Source organism: Amphibalanus amphitrite, unplaced genomic scaffold (assembly GCF_019059575.1).
Source record: "Amphibalanus amphitrite isolate SeventyFive unplaced genomic scaffold, NRLGWU_Aamphi_draft 001021F_arrow, whole genome shotgun sequence".
In the NCBI taxonomy this organism is placed as follows: Eukaryota; Metazoa; Arthropoda; class Thecostraca; order Balanomorpha; family Balanidae; genus Amphibalanus; species Amphibalanus amphitrite.
The window spans coordinates 132501-157365 of NW_024882515.1; the positions used below are offsets into that span (position 1 = coordinate 132501).

Here is a 24865-nt window from a genome sequence, read left to right on the forward strand (position 1 = left end):
CAGTCAAGGAAATCCCGGACGTTCAGTACAGGAAATGCCGGATAGTCAGGACGTTCAGGATGTTCTGTACCGAATGGGCCTGTTCCAGCGCATCCAGAAACCTTCAGAAACCTCCAGAAAGCTCTAGAATCCTCCAGAGATCGTTCCAGCGCCTCCAGAAAGCTCCAGAAAGCTCTCGCCAAAGCTCCAGAAACCTCCAGTAGCTTCCAGAGAGTTGGGAGGTCCAAATTTCTCTGGAGGTTCTGGTCTACAATTATGGCGCACATGTGACAATCACGAATGTAAACAAAGGAATTTTGACTGATTATTTTACAACTTGAATGTAAAGAAAATTACATTGCTATAATTTTGTTAATCTTTCTTAATAAAATTGAAAACAAATTTTGCATTTCAAGAGAGAACAATCGTCATTCTTTTGGTATCTATGATGCCAATCTCCAGAAATCTGCAGATTGCCTTCCAGCGCCTCCAGTGAAACCTCTGGTAGAGCCTCCAGTCAAGAATTTCTACTGGAGGCGCTGGAACAGGCCCATAAAGTTCAGAGCTACGAACGTTTTTGCAGAATCTCAGAGATTGCATGGTACCGTAAAACGGGGCGACTTTGGACAGTTTTGAGACTTATCGGTGAATTTCTTGAAAACTACTGTGGAGAGGAATGTGAAACATGGACTATTTTGTGGGCTGAGTCTGGCCTTATCCATCCACGGTGTCAACAAAAAATTAGGTATAGCCATTTCCCATTTAAAAAACAAAATGTCTGGTGTTCAAAGTCACACGCAATGGGGTGACTTTGAACAGTCTGTGTTTTTCATCATTTATCTCAGTAGGTGTGCAATTTCTCGTGCCGGTTGGGGTGGCTTTGAACACCCTGATGCTTTTTAAAAAAGAGGCCAAAAACAATTTATACGTGCAAAAGTCCTTCTGGGGGTAGTAGTCAAAACAAGGCGAGCTCATCAAGCAAAAAACACAACTTCTTGTAACAGCCTCTGCTGATGAATCAAACACCATATTCACAGAAATTAGCACACAGACAGTGAGTAAAAAGAAGCATCTTTCATGGCAAACACCTTACGTACTCACCTTAACACTTGCATAGGCACTGTGGAGCAACACTCACAGGATATGAAATCACTCGATTCAATTCAACTCAAGTGTAATGCATGCACCCGACCATGGGTGGAGAATGTTTGAAAAAGTTACCCCGGCCGGCGACCGATAGTCGCGGGAAGACGATATACTCACGTTGTTCTCAACGGTCATCATCAAACCCCTATTCTGACGCATGGAATAGGGTGCTGTGTTTGCTCAAGGATGAGCGTTGTATCCGACACCGTATTATTCATAACATTTTTGGAATGATCGAAAAGGCAATTTCCTTTTAAATTATTATTTCTTTTTACTTAAACTTCCAATTTCACACCGAACCCAAACCAAACCATATGCCATTTTGAGTACCTAAATGTTGCGTTTTCAGCTTTTTATTGTGTCTCAAAATAGCTACAAAAAGACAACTCACCATAGTAGAAGCTTTACAGAGAAATTGACAGATCGAACCAAGCAAAGCACTAAAATAGGTCACTGACATCCACGGGCGTATCCTTTTTCAATGTTGGGCGGCTCTTATAATACAAACAGGGAGTCGATCCAGGAATATCGACCGGTCCCGGTCTCGTAGCTCAGTTGCTAGAGCGTTGGATTCCGCGTGGCGAGAGCACGCGGCCCGGTTACAACAGTCCGAGTTCGAAGCATGATGGCCGCTCGGTGTTTATGAGCACCCTGACGGGTACGCTCATAAACGGGTGTGGTTGCGGTTGGTGGCAGGTCAGTTGGAGGCAATGAGGTCAAGCAGTAGTTTTGAAAAAGTGCGCCGAAGGCGCGCCAAAATTTCGAAACTGAACAGGATTTGAGAGCAATCTTGGCATTGGCGACCACACGCGGGTCTTAGGGTTGGAGATTATGGCAAGTTAAGTAAATGGTAAATACCTACCTGATTTGCAATATTACGCCCATGGAAGTCAACATTCGAAGAGCGTGAGTTTTCTTTTCTCGTATGGAGACAGCTTTTAGGATTTACAAGAGTAGAAAAGTTACCCCGGCCGCGCCGGGGTAGGCTGAAAGTTACCCCGGCCACGGCCGGGGTGGCCGGGGCAGGTTCTCCACCCATGCACCCGACTAGGTCTGTGCATGAAATACACCTGAGAACACCTGAGTAAAGAGTATCCATGGACACAGTTAACACTTGACACCCGACTGAAAATAGTGAGTGACATCCTCATGCGACTTTTTTATACATCCTCCCCCTAACGCTAAACCAATTTGGCCACACTGGAAAGCGGTTACAGAGAGCTACGGTTTTGCAATTTACATGCTATACGAAATATCATCTGTTTTGAAGAGAGAGGACAAAAACAGTAAAATCTGTTTCAAATAGCCCCACTTTACGGTATATATTGGAGAAACCGGTAGAAGTTTAAAAACACGAGAGAGGGAGCACAAAAGAGCCATCAGAAACGGCGACGAGAACCACTCAGGGATCTCAAAGCATGTTTTGGAGTCGGTTCATGACATTCAGTGGGTGGGGTCAAAATTCTGGCGTACGAGGAGGCTAACTGGAAGAAGCGAAAAATCAAAGAGGGCATTTTTATAGCAAAAACAAACGCAAACACTTCTCAACACAAAACCAGGTGTGCTGTGAATGCGTTTTGAATAGTGTTGCGGAACTGATGGTGCGAACGAAGCGACGAAACGAGACGTATTTTTGAATTTGTGTGAAAGTGATTTCTGTGATATATTGTGTATGGTATGCGTCATTTATGTGTTCGAACTTTGAAGCGAAAGGACTCAGATTGTGTATATGTATCTCACTGTATTTTAGTTTTTAACGAGCTGACGAAGCAGTATAGCTTCCGAAAGCTTCTCGAATAAACGAAGAGCTGGAAGTACGGTTATCTCCATCAGCATTCAACCATGTGCCAGCTAAACAATAACATTTTCAAGCAAATACCAAAAAAATAGCGGAAGAATATCGAAACCGAACCAACATGGTAAACTCAGGAAAATACCAAGTTTTTTTTTTTTACCAAATTCACAGCCTCTTTTACATTAGGGACAGTTCACAATACCAACAGAATAGTTAAAGGGACTATCCCACCTTCTAAAATGTTGTTAAAACCAGTTAAATTGTGCCCGACTTTATAGATTGGATGACCAGGAACACGGTTCTGGCATTTATTTTTCATTAAACATCTTAGGCTTCCCATATTCCAAACACAAACTTTCAAATATGTGACGTCACAGCCCAAAATTACCTCCTTCCCCAGGCCACATTACTGTCATAAAGCTGATTCTTTTTACTCTGTAGGCACCACAACAAAGTTCAGACCAAGTTTTAAGCGATTTTTCAACGAACAAACCCATTTAAATCAGAATGACTAAACGAGGTGACGTCACACTAACGGTCGCTCCATGTTGAAGATAGGGCCTTGCACAAGGCCCATTTTCAAATGAAGGGAACGAATTTCTTCAACACCAAGAGGCCGCGGGGTTGCAACCTAGATAGATAGTGGTTTCTGAACCTCGCCGCAAACTTGGCTAGGTATCTCAACTCAAACCCCATGTTAAAGGTGGGATAGTCCCTTTAATACCAAATGCATTAGCCTTGAAATATTGAATACCAAGTTGGCATCGGGTTGGTATCGGTGTCCCAAAAAGTTGGTATCTGATCGATATCTTGTAGAGGCTAAATAAATACTTCGTGGTGGCGCGGAAGCTTATCACGCTTTGACCAATCATATTGTGACGTTCAAAAGCAACTGCACGCTCATTGGCTGAGCTTAGCCTCAGCAGCAGGTGACTGCTTTACGGCATTCTTCTACAAAGCACCACATTCCTCTACAAGGCACTGTTTTTAGAGCGAGAAATGGAATATCTTTGCCTAGGGTGATATTTAGGACGTAAAAGCTCCTGATTTTTGCTAGTCTCAGCTCAAGCTACAAAACTGCTATTCCAGGTAAAAATCTCATGGTAAAAGTGGTATATAAGTGTCTCAACTGACGCGATCTCTGTCTCCGATTGCTCTGAACAGATTCCAAAAGGCACAAGTCTCCTAGATACCCTGTGTTCCAGACACAAAATCAGTAGGGTAGGGTGGGGTAATTTGAACAGGTGGGGCAATTTGAACAATTTGGGTAAATTGATAGGTTTTAAAAAGGTACGGCCCTCCAGGTATTAACCCTCGCTCTGGCAGGGCATTTTTCATAACACGGCCGGGCAGGGGGGGGGGGGGTCGATGCGACCCCCCTCGCGATTGGCTCCTATAGCACCTAGAAACACCAAATTTGATAGGTAGGTGGGCCCCCTGGAGTTCTCGTCCCTGTGCAAATTTGGTTGCTCTAGGTCAATATTTAGGGGGGTTTTGGGGGGTATAAATGTAAAATTTTTGCTAAAAACAGGTCAAAAGTTTTTCGCTTATAACTTTTGATCTAATTAAGATAGCGCAAAAAGAAAAGCACCACTGAACTCAGCACGTCAAGGCGCGTCGAATGGCTTACTTTTTGGCTTGCTGAAGTGTACTTAAAGTTTTTCTTAAATTTTAAGTTAACTTAATTAAGTTCAAATTAACCAAATTGCATCATATCGCATATCATTCGATTCGTCTGATCACAAGGAACACAATGACACCATTTGTTAACCCGCGCCTTGGTGGTGGGGGGGGGGGCGCTATTTTTTGCCCCCCTCCAGACTTTTCGATATATCTCCAGAACTGCTGCGCCCATCGTCACCAAACTTTCAGTACCCTCCCGGACATCAATGTTACACATTGTGACCAGAAAATTTTCCAAAGGCTATGATAGGTTGGCCGGAAATGACGTCAGAGTGACGTCATGTTCTGCCGTTTTCGACCCAAAAAAGGGTTTCGCGGGAAGAGCTGTCAGGCCTATAGCTTTGCAAATACAGAAAAACGATAAAGACATAAAAGCTGTAGAATTGACAGGGCTACAAAACTGCTATCTCGGATTTTTGAAATTTTTGGATTTTGACCCCAAAAAATAAAAAGATAGATTTTTTTTTTAATATAATAGCCGAAAAATTCAAAAAGTTTTTTGAATTTCGCAAAAACGGGAATACATGTGATAGTCCTTACCGCCTTCTATCCACATACCAACTTTGAGATTGATAACTCTTTTTTTTTGGCGAAGTTATAGCGAAAAACGGTTCAAAATTGATGACCTCAAATTTTCAAACTCAATTTTTAGCAATTCTAGACCCCGTAGCGCAAAACAAAGACCACCATTAGACTCCCCGTGACGAGCTGCATCGAATCAATACCCATGTTACGCAAAACTATCAACTTTAAAATTTGACCTTTTTTGACCTGACCTTGACCTGACCTTCACCAGAAAGTGACCTAAGCCGTACCTGATAGTCTTATACCCAACACAATTGAGTTGGAAATGAAAAATTGGCAATAAAACATGCATCGCACAACCTTAGTACCTAAAGTTAGGTTCATGTGACCTGACCTGTGACCCTTGGTGACCTGACCTGTGACCTGACCTGGTAATGTCAGTGACCTCTTATGTACTATCGCAGTTGCCTAGCAACATATGTACTAGGCAACTGACTCCCTATCGCTGATTCTCGACAAAATGCGTTTTCTTCGGTGTTATAGCGCATTCCCTAGATGACCCGTGAACGGTGAAACATTTCATCTTTGACCTGACCTGTGACGTCATCGGTGACCCCGAGGTCAATGAAATTTGGTTTCCTTCGATAAATTTGACAGGCCTTTCGAACGCCGTTTGAATTTTGCGGATCCGTCCGGTAGTTTCGGAGGTACGAGGGGGGGGGGGGGGGGGGGGGGGCAAAAAATAGCCCCCCCACCAGGTCGCGTTAAAAACAGACCCCACCAGGGCGCGGGTTAAGCTCTGGCGTCATTATGTGCAAAGTTATTGGCAAAAACGTCATTTGACCTCAGTTGACCTCTTGACCTGACCCGTGGATAAGTACACCAAACAAAGAAGCACCAAGTGACCTGCTGTTAAGTACTGTGGTTTCAAAGCACAAAAGTGATAGAACGAAGCGGATATCTCCAGTATTTTCCGAATTTAGTATTTTCCTATAGGCTTAACCCTCGCACGACCAGGCCATTTCTCATAACACGAACGACCAGGGGGGGGGGTTGTTACGACCCCCCCCCTGGCGTTTCGAAACGGAAGGTCGTAGAGCTTAGCGGAAAAAACAAACGGATGGCTCTCAACGAGATCTCGCGATTGGTGGTATATTTTTTGGTCCTAGGTCAACATTTGACCTACTTTTGACCGGTCAAAGGTCAAATTTTCGGAAAAATAGACTTTTTTCAACTTTCCGCGGCGATTGCGGCAAAACGGTGGGAGATATCGACTTGAAACCTTCACTATCGTGTTCCTTGATCAATTCTCTATCGTTTGGTATGTATTTCGTTTCCCTAGCTCTAAAAATGGCGCGTTGGGAGCGCCGGAAGTCGGCAAGGTCACAGTCGGCGGCAGAAATTCGAAAAATCAAAATTTAAATTTTTGAAATCTGATTGTATTTTTGGATTTGGGAGGTCCATTTGCTCCCTATAGAAGCTAATATTGCTGCATATTTCCTTTGAGGTGACAAGAATTAGCAAAATAGTGGTTCGGGCGCTTTTCAAAAATAGTACCGGACGCTGTTCCTCTTGTGACGTCATAGCTCCGTGACCTGACCTGACCCGGTCAAGTTTCTTATACCATATATGATAGCCAATACTTGCCCCAACATGCATGGGAAGTTTCATCACGATCCATCAACCGATGTCCGTACCACCGGCAGGAAACCTCGGGCGTTGGCACTCAGTTTGTGAAAATCCGGCCGGAGGCTGTTCCCTTTGTGACGTCATAACTCCGTGACCTGACATGACCCGGTCAAATTTTTTTCATCAAAAGATGCGCAAGGTTTGCCCCATAAGGTACCCAAAATTTGGCGGCGCTGCGCGCCGCCGTTTTTGCACTATTTCCCAAAAACCTCAGGGGGGGGGGGGTTGATACAACCCCCCCCCTAGGCGTTCTAGGGTTAACATTAGACGTAATGACCTCTAACTGACCTCAGGTCAGTGACATCAAAAAACCCGAACTATATGTTATAGAACTCGGTGAACCTAGCACACCCTGAAAGTTTGAAGAAAATCAGTCCAAAACTGTGAGTTGGACAGGTGCAAAAAGAAAATTGAAATTTGACCATGACCTTGTACCGGTTTTTCTGACCTGGTGACCTGACCCAAGGTCACTCGGACCTGAAATTTTCAGGTCATATGTAAAAAGGTTGCCCCATAGACTGTGCCAAGCCGCCGTTTTTACGCTATCTTCGAAAAACCTTAGGGGGGGGGGGGTCGCATCTACCCCCCCCCCTGCCAGGGCGAGGGTTAAGTGGTTGGATGTCAGCATCACAATAAGCGATCTGCATTGATGAATACGTCTAATGGCAGTTGAAAACCATTGCCGAAGTGTGTGCACGAACCCTCCTCATTTCTATTGAGTCATATTACAGGTGTGTCTCTGTCATTCAAAGTTATTACACCAAAAGCACATAGGCTAACCAACCACTCTTTCTGGAGGGCCGTACAGCCTTTCTGATACAGTTTGATACGGTTTCATACAGTCATTTTTCTCAATTTTGTCTGCCTTGACAGATGAAGCAATGTCAGAACAAGCCTAGGAACACGCATATCTGATCAGGATCGGATGACTGGACAATTTTGAAAGGGAGCTTACTTGTTTCCCGGAAGTTTATTGAGAACGGATGTGGAGTTAAATAAAAGAGCGTCTATACTAGTTGATTTACCAACTAATACAAGGTTTTCGGTGTCCACAGAATGGAGACAACTGCTGTTCCTGCTGCTAGGGTCAAACAGGAGCCTCGAGCCGACGATGATGAGATCAACCAGCTTGCGGCACGAATGGTGGAGCAGCACCGGCAGAAGGCGGCGCAGCAGCTGCTGCAGCAGCAGCAGCTGCAGGCGCAGCGGCCGCAGCAGCACCAGCTGCGACAACGGCCTGCTGGCCAGACCAACATCACCAGCTTTTTTGCTACCGCTCGCGACGGGAGCCAAGGGAAGCGGGGATCGGCCGACCTGGCGTCACAACTGCTCGACACGGACAGTGTGCGCATGCGCTTTGGCTGGTCGGTGGTGGGTCAGCACCCTCTGCCTTGCCTATTCCGTAAGGGAGAGCGGTTTTGTCCAGTGCGTGCGGTGGAGAAGATGCTGCTCAGTCTATACCTGCAGAAGCTGCCCATGGATGTGTGCAACTGTACCTCTATTAAAAGCTACTTTGTGACAGAAAACGAGGCCAAATTGTTGAACGAAATCAACTACCGTCACTGTGAGTATTTCTATGGACGTGAGGCCTTCACGCCCAAAGACTGTATAGTGCGCGTTGATGATGCCCGACAATTTGCCGATTTTCTGGCTTTGTGCGAACGAAAGATGGTAAACATGCAGAGTAAGCCCGACGACAGATGTGGCTTCCTGCGCATTAACGGTGAATCGGTGGTGCCATTTACCATCAAACGCGTCACAGTGAATGGTGAAAAACGTGATGTGCGTTTCGTGCCACTTTTCTACTTCGAGGGTGAGACAGAGCATCTAAAACACAAGGCGGAACAATTGACTGGTTGGGACCTGGCGTACCTGAAACTGTGCTGCAAAGTGCAGGGCATCCGCAGCGAACTATTCCAGAGTGACACGTGCGACGTTGTGAGCTTAGATGATGTGAAACGTCACTTTCCAAGTGGAACTCAGTTCCAGACATGGTGGCCGATTAAGCGCTTTGAGTTCAAATTGACCAACCAACCAAAGCCGAGTTTCTGGGAGTGCCAGCCGCCGCCGAGCAGCAGCCAGGTGACGCCCGTCTCAGCGACGGCCGGCCGCGTCACCGTCTCGCGCCAGACAACGGCGACGCCTGTGGCCAGCGCAGCCGCCCCACCGGCCTCACGCTCCCAGATGGCCCAGTGGGCGTCGGGTCGGCTTGGCTCTGCAGCTGTGCAGCAGCGGACACCTGCAGCCGCAACGGCCAGCTCCAACACCACGTACGGCCAGCTGCTTCTCACCAACGGGGTAAGATTATGACCGTACACTATTTATTATTCAGCATGTAAGCGAAGTACGTAATCGGTCGCGTAATGTATGCTACATGGAATGAAAAGATCCGGTTAATGTACGGCCCTTCAACAAAAGAGTGGGTGGTTAGCCGATAGGGTTTTGATTAGGAACGTGCGAGCGAGCGAAGCGAAGTCTTTTCAATATGTAGGGGAGAGTGGGGCACATTCGTGCATGGGGCACATTCGTTTTCAGCAGTTTATGGGAACACTAGTGACTGCACGAGCCAAGGGCGGATCCAGCCGGCCGTCTTGGGGGGGGGGGGGGGGCAACCGGTTGGGACTAGCCAAACATAGGGTACCCCCAAATCTAGTTTTCTCACCGGTTTTAGGCCACTTATTTTTCACCCTTCGCCTTTTCATCGAAAAAAAAAAAAAACGAAACGAAAACATTTGCAAAAAGTGTGATATTTTGTCTCAGCTGAGTCAAGGAACTTCCTTTTTGGTAACGTAGAATAAAGTTTTAAATCTTCCACATGAGCTTTCAAGCCAGGCAAAGAGGGGGATTTTTTTCTTAAATGTTTTCTTCCCTTTAGTTTTCCTTTGTGACCCACAACCGCTAATTAAGGGAGGGCAAGCTGCCCCGACGGTTCCTAGCACTATGAAGAGTTGTGGGGCAGCGCCCCCACGGCCCCAGAGTTGTGGGGGCAGGCTGCCCCCACTGACCCCCAGCTCCCGCGCCCATGACCACCTACCCATGTGGCATGTGGCATTAAGTATAACTTCAAATAGTGGGTTTAGTTAGTGACATATGATGGAGCATTAGGGGTTTTAGGGGTGCACATGCACCCCCTAACTGAATAAAGCACCTTCTCAAAATGACGCTTGAAACACTTCAAAAATAAGTACAGGTAAGGGGAAATTGTGTCTTCCTCTGTTAACCCTCGCCCGTATAGAGGGGAGGGGTCGAACAGACCCCACCCCCCTCGGTTCTTCGCGAATAACTCGCGTAAAAACGGCTAATCGCGACGAAACTTTCAGTACCCTCGAGTTGATCAATTTTGCATCTACCCTAAAACTTTAATTACCCTGACCCGAGTGACCTTTGACCTGTGACCTATTTCTCGAGACCATGTTTGGCCGGGATCGCGATTCGGCGTATGTTGGCTCGTATTAGCCGCGCTTTGCAGTCTTTTCGTGGTTTCAAGCGTTCAAACATGTGATATGATGTTGGTCCCATGCATTTGGATGGGTGTGAAGGTCACCTGAAGGTCAGGTCAGGTCATTGACCTTTGATGACCTCAGTTCACTTTTTCGAGTTTTACATGTTTCTATGCTAGTTTTTGGAGCTGAACTCGAATTCAGCAACCATTTGAACATTTACGAAGTACTTTTGGTGCCTTCGTAACATGTTACGAAGCTGTCAGAGGCGGTTGACACGTACTACGAATACCCGGCAGGACCACTACTGGTTGACCTGACCCGACCTGGCCTAAATGCATGAAGACATCTTCTGGGATCAACACTAACACGATATTCGTGATCAGCACCCCGAAAAAGCTCAGCCACACTTACGACGCTCTAACAGGTCCCAATTTTCCCGACTTTTGGGTCATTGACCTGACCTGGAAGGTCAACCATGAACCAATGACCTAGGACCTTAAATTGGGCATCATCGTCCTCCTCTCGTCACGGGCAGCACGCTCTTTTTTTCGTGAAGCTCTAGCTCGATCAGCGGCCAAACGGCAATGGGGGCAACGGACCCCCCCCCTATACCTTCGTGGCTGACAAAACGCCAATGCGGGCGAGGTTTAAATCCATATACATTCAGGCATGAGACAAGAAAGCTCCTGGTTAATAGTGTTAACGAACTATGAAGAAGCTTCAGCTATTAAGCTTTACCTTCGCCCCAGTGGGGGGGGGGGGCATATGTTACCACCCTGTCGCGTTTTTTGCGTGTAAATAAAAAACCGCGGCGCGTAGCGCCGCGCCGCTTGGGGTAGCTTTTGGTACATCAATTTTGGACAATGTGTGAAATTTTTGACCCCAGGTCATGCCAGGTCAGGTCACCAGGTCAAGTTAACTGACCAAGCCTAAAAAAGTTTGCAATCATGTCCAGCCTGCAGTGTTTGTCAGAAAGGTTTTAAACTTGGTGGATTGCATGCTCTTATGTGCGCCTAGAATTTGTATATCTCGGATTTTTTATACCCGTGACCTAAGGTCAGGTCAGTGGTGTGACCCTTCCATTACAAGTCAATGGAGAAAAATGAAAATGCCTCTAGATCCGTGTGTACGCATCGGAACAGTCCAAATATTTCAGAATCACAATGATTTAGTCCACTCGTGATGACCAAGGTGTCATTTAATTTTGCTGATAGCCTCTAGACAGGTCATCTGAGGTCACTTGAGGCTACAAACAGTTTTTTGCCAATAACTCGCGATTGGAAAGAGATAGAACGCTGGGGATGGTCTCATTGTGTTTGTCTTGTTGAGACACATCGACTGATATGCAACATGACCTTTTCCGGTAAGGTCATGACCTTGACCTGAGGTCAAATTTTCAAGTTGACCTTTCAAGGTCAAATTATAGTTCATTCGACGCGTCTCGGCGAGGGGAACACGATTCTGGCAATAGAAATGTCGTGGCTTTTGTAGTCGAAAGTTATTGTCGAAAGACACTTCGTAAAAACAGCTATTTTTGGAGTTTTTGCCCTCTGGAGGCTAAACCGTTGACCTGAGGTCAATATTGATAATCACCTTTTCAAAAGAAGAGTTCAAAAGCTATCGTTTGCTCTTCCATGCGTTTTTCTAGCTACCATAGTTCCTGAGATAGCGGCATGTTTTCTGAAAAATATAATGACAATTGGCAAATTTTGACCTATGATGACCTCTGGTCACTGGTGACCCCAATATTGCTCTAAGGTGAAAAATGACTGAAATACTTTCAAACGTACGCATTGAGAGCTATCGACTGCTTTTTACCGCGTCTTTATAGCCCTCTTAGTTTTTGAGTTAGAGGTGGGTGGTAACATATGCCCCCCCCCCCCCCCACTAGGGCGAAGTTGGCTGAGACCGCCACTGGGGCGCGGGTTAAGAAGCTTCTGAAATCTCTCAAGCTGAAGTTGATTATACTCAGTGTTGTTATGATCATTCCTCAGTTTTCTGACAAGAATCACACATTTGGCCATGGCGAACGTTGAAAATACCCTTTTCTGAAAAAAGTGCCTAATGACAATCTTATTTTCCAACAAATTTGCAATTAAAACCAACCAGTACACAATAAAGAACACGTGCCTATGAATGCGAATAACAATGTGATATCATGTCGATTTCTACTACATGTTAACCGTCGCCGGCACAGGCCATTTTGACTCTGGTTGGCAGAGTTTTCACCTTTGCCCCAAGGTCACTCAATCATCAAAGCAATATTGCAGTTTTTAACTTTTTCAGCATAGGAACTTTGAGAATGTTTATTTTTTAGTTTTCTTGACTTACAGGGTGTCTCAAAAAAAGTGTCACGGTTTTGAACATCTCCTGTTTCGTTACCATAAGGCCTACATCATTCAAATTTTCTAGATTTAGTGGCAACGTTTTGACATTTTATGTGGTAAAATTACAAGTTCCTAGGCAGAATAGTTTTTACATTAGAACAAAAAAATAAAAAAGCTCATTTTTCGTGCTGTAGGAGATGATAGGTCACAGCCTGCCGTCGATCCTGAAGAGTCTGGCCCCTTTCGCCTGATCATGAATCCAGAAACAAGCTCAGCAATACATTTTTGAAACCTTTATAAGTAAGAACACCGCGTACAACTGCTGTCTGGAGCACAGCAGCAAGCTGAAGCACAGCCACAAACAGGCGCGGATACAAGGGGGGGGGGGCCATGGGGGCCATGGCCCCCCCCTTGGCCGTTTTTTTTTCAAAAATAAAATAAAAAGTTAAAAAGCTGAAAAGGGGGCCTCCTGAAAATAAAGTGGCCGAAATCCGATGAGTTTTTTTTTTAACCTACCCACTTAGTTATTTCTTAGAGGACTAGCTGAGAAGACTTCTTTGTTAGAAGATTGGTAAAGCTTTTCATAACTTGGAGGTCTCTTATACTCACAGAGATGACCACTTTTACAGGGCCTCCTAACCTGCACAGAGGGCCTCCAAGCCTGTACAGATGTCCTAACAAACACAAAATCTCTTAGCCTACACAGAGGCCTCCACTCGCATCCGAACAAAGGGCCTCCTAGCCAACTCAGAGGGCCTCCTAACTCACACAGAAGGTCTCCTATCCTGCACAGAGGGACTCCAAGCCTGCACAGATATCCTCTTCGCCAACACAGGACCTCTTAATCTCCACAGAGGGCCTCCACTCGCATCCACACAAAGGGTCTCCAAGTCTGTACTGAGGGCCTGCGCTCGCATCTGCACAGAGGGCCTCCTAGCTATCACAGAGGGCTTCCTAGTTCACATACAAGGCCTCCTAGCAGGGGCGGATCCAGGGGGGCGATAGGGACTATAGCGCCCCCCCCCGGGCGACTTTCTCATTTTCTTTTTTTTTTGCAAAAAAAGCATGATAGGGGGCCCCCAAAAATAAAGTGGACGAAATCCAGGCTTAAACTTTTGGGGGTAGGTAGGGCCCCCATCGATGGGGGGCCCCCGATTCGGAATAGCCCCTCCCTTGGCAAAATGCTGGATCCGCCCCTGGCCACAAACATGGGCAACGATCAACACTGATTGATTTTCAGACGACGCGAGTTTCCATGCCTCGACAGTCGACGGCTTCATCTTTGAGGCAAAATCCTCTACTCGGTTTTGTTCCGAAACACATAAAGAGAAGAAAGGATAGCTGATGGACAGTTTTAAAATTCCTACTCAAACGTGCACAGCTTCTGGGTGTGCGCAATGTGGCAGTGTGTCACAAGTCCTTTGCTCGGTGTCAGCGACTGCAGCTTTTGACGGAAGAGTCAGGCATGGCAACGGCGCTGTTCTGAGACTAATGGGTGATTGCAATTCCATTGTCTGTTTTGCGTGACGTTTTTGGTCTCTAATAGTTGTAGATAATTACTGACGAGCATGTTGCTGGATGCAACAGGCAAAAGCCGGAGTCTTACCGAAATCGTCGGCAGACTGTGACGTATACCATCTCCTATAGCGCCCAATATTGAGTTTTTTTATTTTTTGTTCTGGTGCAAAAACCATTTTGCTTAGGAACTTGAAATTCTGCCACACAAAATGTCATAATATTGCCACTAAATCTGGAAAATTTGAACGATGTTGGTCATGTAGCTAGGAAATGGGAGATGTTCAAAACCGTGACACTTTTTTGAGACACCCTGTATGTCTTGGGGAGGGGGCCAAAAGATAGTATGGCCCCCCTTTGACCGTCTTGGGGGGGGGGGGGCATGGCCCCGTTGGCCCCCCTCCCTTGGATCCGCCCTTGGCACGAGCTCAGGGTAAATTATGGAAATATGCCTATCATTGCCGCCCTTCGTTCACCGTAGAAGACAACACTGTACCTGTTATGCTTGATAAAAACGCACATTTGTAATATTCTTGAGCTTTGCAAACTTTTCTCATATCATCCATTTTCGTGATCCTGACTCGGAAATGTGGTTCAGCTTTCCAAAATTGGGGGCGAAGAAGCTCACTCTATTCACGGAAATGCTGCAAACTTGTTTGTTGAAAAAGTGTCATTTTCTCAACAAGAAATTTTGAAATATATTACAAATAACGTTGTGGGGCAGGTTCGTGTACGCACTGCCTGGGAGTGGGGGCACATTCGTGCATATTTTTTAGTTTTTGCGATTGCGATGTGCACCTCGATGCGATGGATGTTTTTTCCAAACCAAAATGCTTAGCCGTCAAAAGACAACCGACCGAAATGTATACATGACCCACGGACACAAGACCAACCAAACGCCCACCGATCGAAAATATCCCTTATTCGCGTTGCGGAGCAAGTGGTTCACCCTAGCGGGCCCCATCCACCCGGAGGGCCCGGGCCCCATCCACAGGGGGCTGGTCCCCGTCCGCACGAGGGCCCGGGCTCCGTCCACCCGGGGCTCCGGGCCCCGTCCACCCGGGGCTCGGGCCCCGTCCACCCGGGGCTCCGGGGCCCGTCCATCAGAGGGCCCGGGCCCCGTCCACCCGAGGGCCCGGGCTCCGTCCACCCGGGGCTCCGTGGCCCGTCCACCAGGGGCCCGGGTCCCGTTCTCCCAGGGACCCGGGCCCCGTTCTCCCGGGGGTCCGGGCCCCGTCCACCCGGGCCCCGACCCCATCCACCTGGGGCCCGGGCCCCGTCCACCCGGGGCTCCGGGGCCCGTCCACCAGGGGCCCGGGACCCGTTCTCCCGGGGCCCGGGTCCAATCCACCCGGGGCCCGGGCCCCGTCCACCCAGGGCCGGACCCCATCCACCCGGGGCCCGGGCCCCGTTCTCCCGGGGACCCGGCCCCATTCACCCGGGGGCCCGGGCCCCATTCACCCGAGGGCCCGGGCCCTATCCCCACGAGGGCCCGGGCCCTATCCCCACGAGGGCCCGGGCCACGTCCACCTGGGCTCCGAGTCCGGGCCCCTTTCTCCCGGGGGCCCGGGCCCCGGACTCGGAGCCCAGGTGGACGTGGCCCGGGCCCCCGTGGGGATAGGGCCCGGGCCCTCGGGTGAATGGGGCCCGGGCCCCCGGGTGAATGGGGCCGGGTCCCCGGGAGAACGGGGCCCAGGCCCGTCCACCCGGGCCCGTACTCCCGGGCCCGAACCCATCCACCGGGGGGCCCGGCCCCGTCCACCCGGGGGTCCGGGCCCCATCCACCCGCAGTCTGGGCCCCGTCCACCCGGGGCCCGGGCCCGTTCTCCTGAGGGCCTGGGCCCCATCCACCGGGGGGTCCGGGCCCCGTCCACCCGGGGCTCGGGGCCCGTTCTCCCGGGGGCCCGGGCTCCGTCCACCCGGGGCTCCGGGGCCCGTTCTCCCGGGGCCCGGACCCATCCACCGGGGGCCTCAGGCCAACCCTCACCCGTGGTGTCCCAACTCCCAGTAGGCACTTTTCGAAGCGGACCCGTCCGATTATGTAGATTAGGATCTCTCTCTCTCTCTCTCTCTCTCTCTCTCTCTCTCTCTCTCTCTCTCTCTCTCTCTCTCTCTCTCTCTCTCTCTCTCTCTCTCTCTCTCTCTCTCTCTCTCTCTTTCTCTCTTTCTCTCTTTCTCTAGCGGGCCCCTGACAGAAATTTCGGGGGGGGGGATCAGCTGACCCTCTGACCCCCCCTGGCTGCGCCACTGGGTGACTGACAGTTGTTTGTCTAACGGTCTGTCCGACAGGTGCCCATCACGTCCGTGCTGACGGCCGTCAATGGTCAGCTCCGTCAGTCGAGCCTGTCGCAGTCCGCGTCCGGCGCGCCAAGGTGAGTCGCGCGCACGCTTGGACCATGGCCTCGCGGCGCGGGCGGCAGACTGACTCCCTCACACTGGTTGGATTTCACACTCAGCCTGGATAGGTGAGAAACTGATTACAGTGTAATGCATTATGGTGTGTCATGAACTTTGATTATTATTATTTAATAGAGGCGCAGCATTACGCACAGCGTAAGAATAGGACCGCTGCAGCATTTTTCGAGTAGCGAAGCGGATCCGAAGGTTGGGACTTCGCGCGGCCGCCCTCTAAAGCAAACAACACCGCAAACGCCGCAAAAAAGAAAACCGCCCGCATCGCACACACGCCAGTAAAAGTATATCATCTTTCATTGCAATCGGCCAAGTAGCGGCTGTGTTATTGTAAGAAAAGTATATTTAATTTACTGGTGAATCCCTTTGACGGGCGTGTCCTGCGCCGGTGTTCATTGTCAAAGGTCAACGACCTCCCTGCTCTGATTTCACTCAGTTTTGCAAGCGATGAAACTGAGCCTAAGGCACGTTCTCTCTGATCGGCGCCGGCCGCGGCCCAAAATGCCGCAACGATGCGCCCGCCACGTGCAAACCACCGAACCCACCCCGTCGAAAATTTAATACGACAAATGGTTGCACGCACCCGACTCGGCACGAAAATCTCACCCCCGTAGCCTGCACCGTTCCGGAGCAATAGCCCGCCAAGCGTGACTGATGTGTTGCATACATGCATACATACAGACATTTTGATTTTTACATAAGTAACTAGAGAGACAGCATTACGCGCAGCGTAATTTATGAATCTGTGAAAATACGGGAAACAACGTTACGCCGCCAAAGACAAACACCGCAAAAAAACGCGCAAAATGAACGCCCGAAACACGAACGCAAACGTCGCAAAAAAAAAGCAATCCAAGCCCCCGACAGCCGCAAACCGCAAAGAACACCGCGAACGCCGCAAAAATGAAAACCGCCCGCATCGCACGCACGCACGCCACCAACCGCAAACGCCGCATAAAAGAAAACAAACGCTCGCTCGCCGCCAAACGCAAACACCGCGCGCCCGGCAGCCGCACACCGCAAACAACACCGCAAACGCCGCAAAAAAATGAAACCGCCCGCATCGCACACACGCACACCACCAACCGGAAACACCGCAAAAAAACGCCCGCCCGCCGCCAAACGCAAACACCGCAAAAACACCCGCCCTACGACAACCGCAAATACTGCAAAAAAAAAACGCAAAATGAACGCCTGAAAAACCAACGAAGACGTTGCAAAAAAAAAAAAACAATCCAAGCGCCCGACCGCGGCAAACCGCAAACAACGCCGCAATAAATGAAAACCGCCCACATCGCACGCACGCACGCCACCAACCGCAAACGGCGCAAAAAAGAAGAAAGAAAAACGCCCGTCCGCCGCCAAACGCAAACACCGCAAAAAACGCGAAAATTGAACGCCCGAACACCAACGCAAACGTCGCAAAAAATCTAAGCGCCCGACCGCAATCTGGCCAGCGATATAACGGTGACAGAATGTGCTCATCTCATCCGTTGGACCAACTCTTCTAGTTCAGTGTTACCGGGGGGGGGGGGGGTACGCTCCGGCTGTTAAGCATTACGAAAAGTGGTGACAGACATTTGTGAAGGATTGTCGACGAGCTCTTGTTCCGCGAGCAGTACTTACACGCTAGCGGAAAATCCACCAATCAGCGCTCGGCAGTACTCGACGCTGATTGGCCCGACGCTCGTGACGAAATTGCGGGGGACCGCAGTTATTCTCTATGGATCCGAGTAGGCTTTTGGATTTCGGAGGGGTTTCTTTAAGGTTATATGCTGTTTCGAGCTGTTTTCGAGTTGAAATATATTTCTTATGACTGTTAGCTATATAATGACATCATAAAATCATGATTTTAATAAATATTACCGATGTAATATCGGCCGAAATGACATGCTGTCATGGCACGGACTGCCCTGCGGCCGAAGTGGGGCTCCTAGTGCCAAAACGTATGGTAATAATGGGTTGACGAAGGGTTATTGGAGACTCTTAGAGCCCCACCAGGATTCGGTATAGGGTCATCAGAGGCTGGGAACGTCCATCAGGGGTCTGAGTAAGCCTGGCATACATGACACATCATGGAACATGGGTCAATGTAGATCCATTAGGGGCCGTTGAAGGGCCATCATCATTGGGCCCGCAATTACCTCTGATGGGCATATGCCGTTCCCCCATGGACTAACGCTGGCCCCTGATGAGCCATCATCAGCCCCTGATAGGTCTACAAAGCCCCCCTGCTGGGTCTAAATTGGTCTTTGATATGCCCAAATGGGCCACTGAGAAACCCGTACAACATCCCCTCACTGCACCTGATGGACCAATGCCGTCCCCTCATGGGTCCACCACGGCTCTTTAATGGCGTCTTCAAGTTCCCCAACCCGTACAACATCCCCTCACTGCACCTGATGGACCAATGCCGTCCCCTCATGGGTCCACCACGGCTCTTTAATGGCGTCTTCAAGTTCCCTGAAGTGCCTTTATTGGCCTAAATGGACCCCTGGTTGGCTTATGTGGTCCCTAATGGTCCTATATGGCCCCCATGAGCCCTCAACGTCCCTAGACAGCCTTACATCATATGCCACTGGGCCCTGTTGGGTCAGCACCGGCCCCTGGTAGGCCTGCACTGGACCCGGTGGGCCTATACCGACCCATAAAGGGCCTATGTCGAGCCCTCATGGGCCTCCGATGATCATACGCCGGCATGTGTGGCCCCATCAGCAGTGGTCCGTCTACCTCATGTACTTACGGTCTTTTTGGCCGATGTGACACCGGTAGTATATAGAGATGTCATGATTAAATGTCGTTATTACATAGTTAAAAGTCACGGAAAGAATATCCAAGCCCAAAAATGGCCTCAAACCCAGTAAAAACTGATATAAATCCCCTTCAAATGTCATTACTCTATTAAACGCCATAGGGGAATAGCTGCAGTCCCCCGCAATTTCGTCACGAGCATCGGGCCAATCAGCGTTGAGTATTGCCGAGCGCCGATTGGTCGATTTCCGCTAGCTTGTAAATGCTGCTTGCGGATATAGTCTTGAACAAGTGAGGGTCGCGGCAACTAATTATCGCTTGTCACCACGTTTTCGTCGGGAGCGTTCTACCTGGTTTATATAGCCTTGAGTGTTACCCAGCCCAAAAAAGATCGGTGATATGCACGTTTCGGTACCTTATTGCGTTTTATTTTTCCCTCAGTTGCCGTTACTACACACAGTAATGAGTGGATTCATCGCACACATTGAACCCAAGATCACAGTTGCGGTTGGACTATGGGATATGCACTAGGACATCAATGTCGAGGATGACATCGGGAGTTGTACTGGTCACTAACCATATCGGTCGACATTTCATATTAGTGATAACTTTTCTTAGTTCTCATAATTGATGCAATTCTTATTCCTATACTAGTGGAATGTTGATACAATAACTGATTCAGAAATGGTCGTATAGTCGATTAATTCGATTGATTCGAGAGTAACCTATTAAACACAGCACTATGCATTTACATTCTATCAAACGAGTGAAGTTGGGAAGCAGGTTTTCACGAATACATGTTTCAATGAAAATGACAGCGTAACGGGCGTTGTTTTGCTTCTTGCCAAGATATGAATGCAAATGGGAATGATTGTCATCTCGATTGAATGGTTATTTGTGTTAAAGATATTGATGGACGATTGTGTTAAAGATATTTATGAACGATTGTATGTACGCCGCGCGGGGCTGGGGGGGGGGGGGTAAATTTTACCCACCCTCGCGAATTTTTGCAATATCAAAAACGGCGGCGCGCAGCGCCACCAAACTTTCAGTACCTTTTCTTACATCAATTTGACACGTTCCCTGAAAATTCGAGCGAAATCCGTCGGAAAAGTTTTGAGAAATTGACGTTTTAGTGACGTCATGTTCGCCATTTTCGCCTCAAAAACGGCAAAATTTCAAACGCCGCTAACATCTTCATTTTTGAAGGAATCAAGACGTAACAAAAAAGGTTATACGTAATTCTACTTTGTCTATCAAATGGCTATCTCGGTTTTTGAAAATTTTGGATTTTGGCCCAAACTTTTTCAAAATACTGACTTTTTTGGGAAAATAATTATAAAACCCAAATTTTGAGTGTATCGAAAAAACCGGAATATATGTCAGAAGTGGTCTATGTGCACCTACATACCAATTTTTAGAAGAATCGGTTAAAAAATGTGGGAGTTATTAAGAAAATTATGGCGTCATGACACACAATTTTTTTTTTTAAAAATGATTTTTTGGAAGTTCTAGACCTCGTACGGAAACAAAAATAGCACCATTCGATTCGCCGTGAAAAACTGCATCAGATAGACACCTTTTTAGGTCTTAACAACCAACTTCAAAATTTGACCCCACTTGACCTGACCTTGACCTGACCTCGACCTGAAATTCATCCAGAGGTGGTCCATATCACTTATTGAGTGTGCCTATTGAATTCTATGAGTAAAATGACCCATAAAACATGCGTCGCACATGCCCTTTTCTATATTTTGTTTTTGGTGACCTGACCTGACCTGACCTGACCTTGACCTTGACCTCTGAATGATATGGTATGAAACGAATATTGTCTTGGTAGCCTAAGAACACGTTTTGGGCAATCAGTCTCAGTCCATGACTCCATTCTTCGGCAACTACGGTGCAAGGCCGATTCTGTAGGAACTTGCAAATTGTACCCTTGACCTGACCTTGACCTTGACCTCAAACTTTAAATTAAGTACATATTTTTAGTTGTTCGTGATGACTTTCGATTGGCGTTTGAATTTTCCAAATCGGACCATTAGTTCGGGAGATAACAGGGGGGGGGGAAATTTACCCACCCCCAGCCCCGCGCGTTCGGCTGGAGACCCCAGCCCCGCGCGGGTTAATGACATCACGGACCGGTAGAATTTGTTCTCGATACCGCAGTGTGGAAGTGTAAGTGTAACCGGAGGTGCTACTGCTACAATTGCTTGCTCTCGTTGCTGTTTTTTTAGCTCTAGGTCACTGAAGAAATGCAAACCTGTTATCTAGCGACGCACGTTCCGAACCATAGATGTACTTTTTTCTGTTTTTGTGCCTTATATGCATGTCTGAAGATGTTAACGGATATGTTGACGAAACGTTACCTGGCAATATAGGCACTATTTTACATAAATTTTCTTTAGATGATCGAAAAACTGTGAGAAGCCTCTTGGCAAGAAGCAAAACAACGCCCGTTACGCTGTCATTTTGTCAAACGTGAATATGCAGTATGCGCAGCTGTATCTTCGGGGAGCAGACGTCGGTGTCCGTGGTCATCTGGCAGTAGGGATCTTGATGGATTCGTAGGTTCACGATGATGACAGGAGTGCTTGGAAATTGGAAGGCTCGCGATCTTCTTTCAGGAATGGATGAGGAAGATGCCTGGAATAGAGTAAAGTATCGGGAAGGTGGTGGTTCGCCAATGACCAGTGGCCGTTGAAGTTGTTGCTATTTAACGATTGTCTGAAAAAGGATTGTTATTTCTACATATGTATCACTGAAGTGTTTTCTTCTAAGATACATCAGCACTGAATTTGGTAAGGTCATTTCCCACCTTTTCTATGGAAATTTGAGCTTTAAAAAATCAGTAGTCCATTTTTCAAAAAAAAAAAATACATACTCTGGCGGTTTTTTCTACATCCTCCCCCAAACGCAAAGTGAATTTGGCCACACTGGAGAAATACATTTAGAAACAGCTGGGATAAAGATATTTTGATTGCACCGTATAATCATAACGCTAGGGGTGTTGCAATATTGACCCATGGAGTAGAAGCTGAATATAAAGAAGTAATCAATAACATAAATCCTAAATAATCCGCCGCCGCAGCCGGCGGCGGCGGCGGCGTTTATATCCATTGACCTACCGTGCTGTGTTAGCGCTGACGTCGGCGGGCTGGTTTCGCAGGCTCAGCGGCCAGTCGAGTCTGCCGCCCGCCTATCAGACGGCCTTGACGCCGCAGTTGCTGGCACAGATGCAGCAGCAAATGTCGGTCTACAGCAGCCCCAGCGTGGTCCGCCAGGAGGTAAGCACCCGGCCTCCGGCCCCAGGCCATCTTTTGAAGGTACAGGGACCCGCAGTTGCTACTGTACACATATATTACCAATTTAGAATTGCGCTATTATTTGCTAAGTGCTGGCCATTGGAGAAAGGAAATGTAGTGCAAAGTATGGAGGAATAACACATGTTTGCTCCTAAGACGTATGTTTTGTATAATTCCTCTTACCGCAACAGATATTCTTCCAAAACTACAATCGTGCTATTTTTCCGCGCCGGTTGCCTCCCCAGAGCCCATCCTTGGTATCGCCTATAGCTTCCGTTCCCGCTACGTGAATGAAAGTCACGTGACTACTACAGGTTTGCGCTCAGTACTAACACACCTAGCCCGAGGGCCGGTCCGTAGCGGGGAGGGGTAGAACGCCAGAGCTCCAGCGCAGTGGAGGTGGTGGTGGCCCGTATCATAAAGAGGCAACCGTAAGCAGAACTACAATTGCCGCAGTATAAGATTATGATCAAGTTTTCTTTAGATGTATTGATTGACAAGTAAGTGCAATGCTTATCCGATATAATAAAACGGTGTCCAAGGCCTTGGAAGAACTATAAAACATATTCAGCAGCGTATAAATTTCTGATACAGGCCATGACCTTTCACCTTGCCTCCGGGGAGGACCGCTCAGGAAGCCACATACCGAACGAATCGAGGCCTCGCAGCGCGGCGGCAGAGGAGGTGGATAAACCATCGCCAGATCTTTCGGTTACTATGTTTCCAGAAGAAGGAGGGGGGGGGGGGTGGAGGGTGAGGGCTGTTTTCAACCCATTCACCAATCCTTTCCTTATTAACTTATAGCTTACCGAAAAATGCAACACAATGGTGGCCGTCACGAGATGTAGCGAAGAGTGCCTCAGCCACACCGGTTTTGAGTAAACTTTAAGCATTGGAATTCAGGCCAGTGATCCTGAAGCATTATTTTATTTTTGTCGTGCATAAGCTGGGATGACGTGGTTCAAGTTAATTGCGAAGAAACGGTTTTAGTTTCAGAACATTTATGAGGCTAGTCGCGCCAAATAGTATACGTTTGTTGCAAAATGTCAAATAGAATGTTGACGTGCTATCCAGATGATGGAATTTATTTGACACAAGAAGTCAAAAAGTGGCATCGTTAGTCATCCTGCATACCTATAAATCGATTCGTCATCTTGGTTTGAGCTCAATAGTTCTTTTCGCGGATGATCGGTTTCGTTTTCTTTCTTTTTTTTTGGGGGGGGGACAGATTATGAGCCAGTAACCACCCTCCCCAGCCCCCCAAACAACAATTGTTGACAAATACTGTGATGGCCTAAAAAAATGCCCTCAATTGTGTTACGTAGGGGAAAATGAGGTAAGTTGAGCCGCTTTTTGTTTTCGTAAGCTACAGGCTAACCTGATCATTTTTCTGCGTTTACGGGTTGGACGGACAGATTGGTGATTTGCGCATGTAATGGTGGCCAGAAATGCTTCATACCGCTTATTTTTGTACTGAAAAGGCTACGTCAAAAATCATCTTGCACGTTGCTCATCTTACCCCATGGGCGGGGTAAGCTGAGACACGTCGTGGGGAAAGTTGAGCATGGATAGAAAAAGCGAACCTTTTCTTTTCCCGGGCGCGGCGAAGAGTGGGCTCTTTTATTTACTCCATGGCATAGATACTTATGGCAAAGTTTTTTTTCCTCCATCAAAAAGTGACTGTGTGATTGTGCTGGACCTGGTTAACGCGAGCCTCGAGACGGGCACGGTTCCTGCATCGTGGAAACACGCTACCATAACACCGATCCCCAAGGGGAAGCTAATCTCATCCGACCCATCTAGCACGCGGCCTATCTCCATGCTGCCGGCGATCACCAAAATCACCGAGAGGGCCGTCCAGCTCCAGCTCGCCGAGTACATGGAGAGGCACCATCTGCTCAGCGAGACGCAGCACGGCTATCGGAAGAGTCACTCCTGCGAGATGGCACTTCACGTAGTGACCGACGACATCCTGCGAGCGATGGACAGCGGTGAAATCGCCCTCTGGGCGATGGTCGACCTCTCAAAGTGCTTTGACATGGTGCCGCATGACAGGCTGATCGACAAACTACTTCTATATGGCGTTGACCCTTTTTGGTTCACGGACTATTTAAACGGTCACACACAGCACGTGCAGACGGTGAATCATGAAGGACACGAGATCAAATCAGCCGTGAAACAGAATGCAGTCGGTGTGTACCAGGGAGGTTCGTTAAGTTGTATACTGTGGTGTGTGTTTTCCAACGACCTCTGTCTGCATGTACCGCCACCTGTAAAGGTAGTGCAGTTCGCAGA

The 24865-nt window shown here is 48.1% G+C and overlaps 1 protein-coding gene across 9 annotated transcripts in view; it reads left to right on the forward strand.

Moving 5' to 3' along the window:
• LOC122369262 overlaps positions 1-24865 on the forward strand; it is a 125834-nt gene that overhangs the window by 10511 nt on the left and 90458 nt on the right. For all 9 annotated transcript variants that reach the window (XM_043343859.1, XM_043343862.1, XM_043343860.1 and 6 more), the window contains exons 2-4: positions 7873-9115; positions 16392-16474; positions 22435-22552. In XM_043343859.1, the coding sequence (XP_043199794.1) occupies positions 7874-9115; positions 16392-16474; positions 22435-22552 (1443 nt within the window). In that variant the 5' untranslated portion in view covers position 7873. The remainder of the gene's footprint in view (positions 1-7872; positions 9116-16391; positions 16475-22434; positions 22553-24865) is intronic.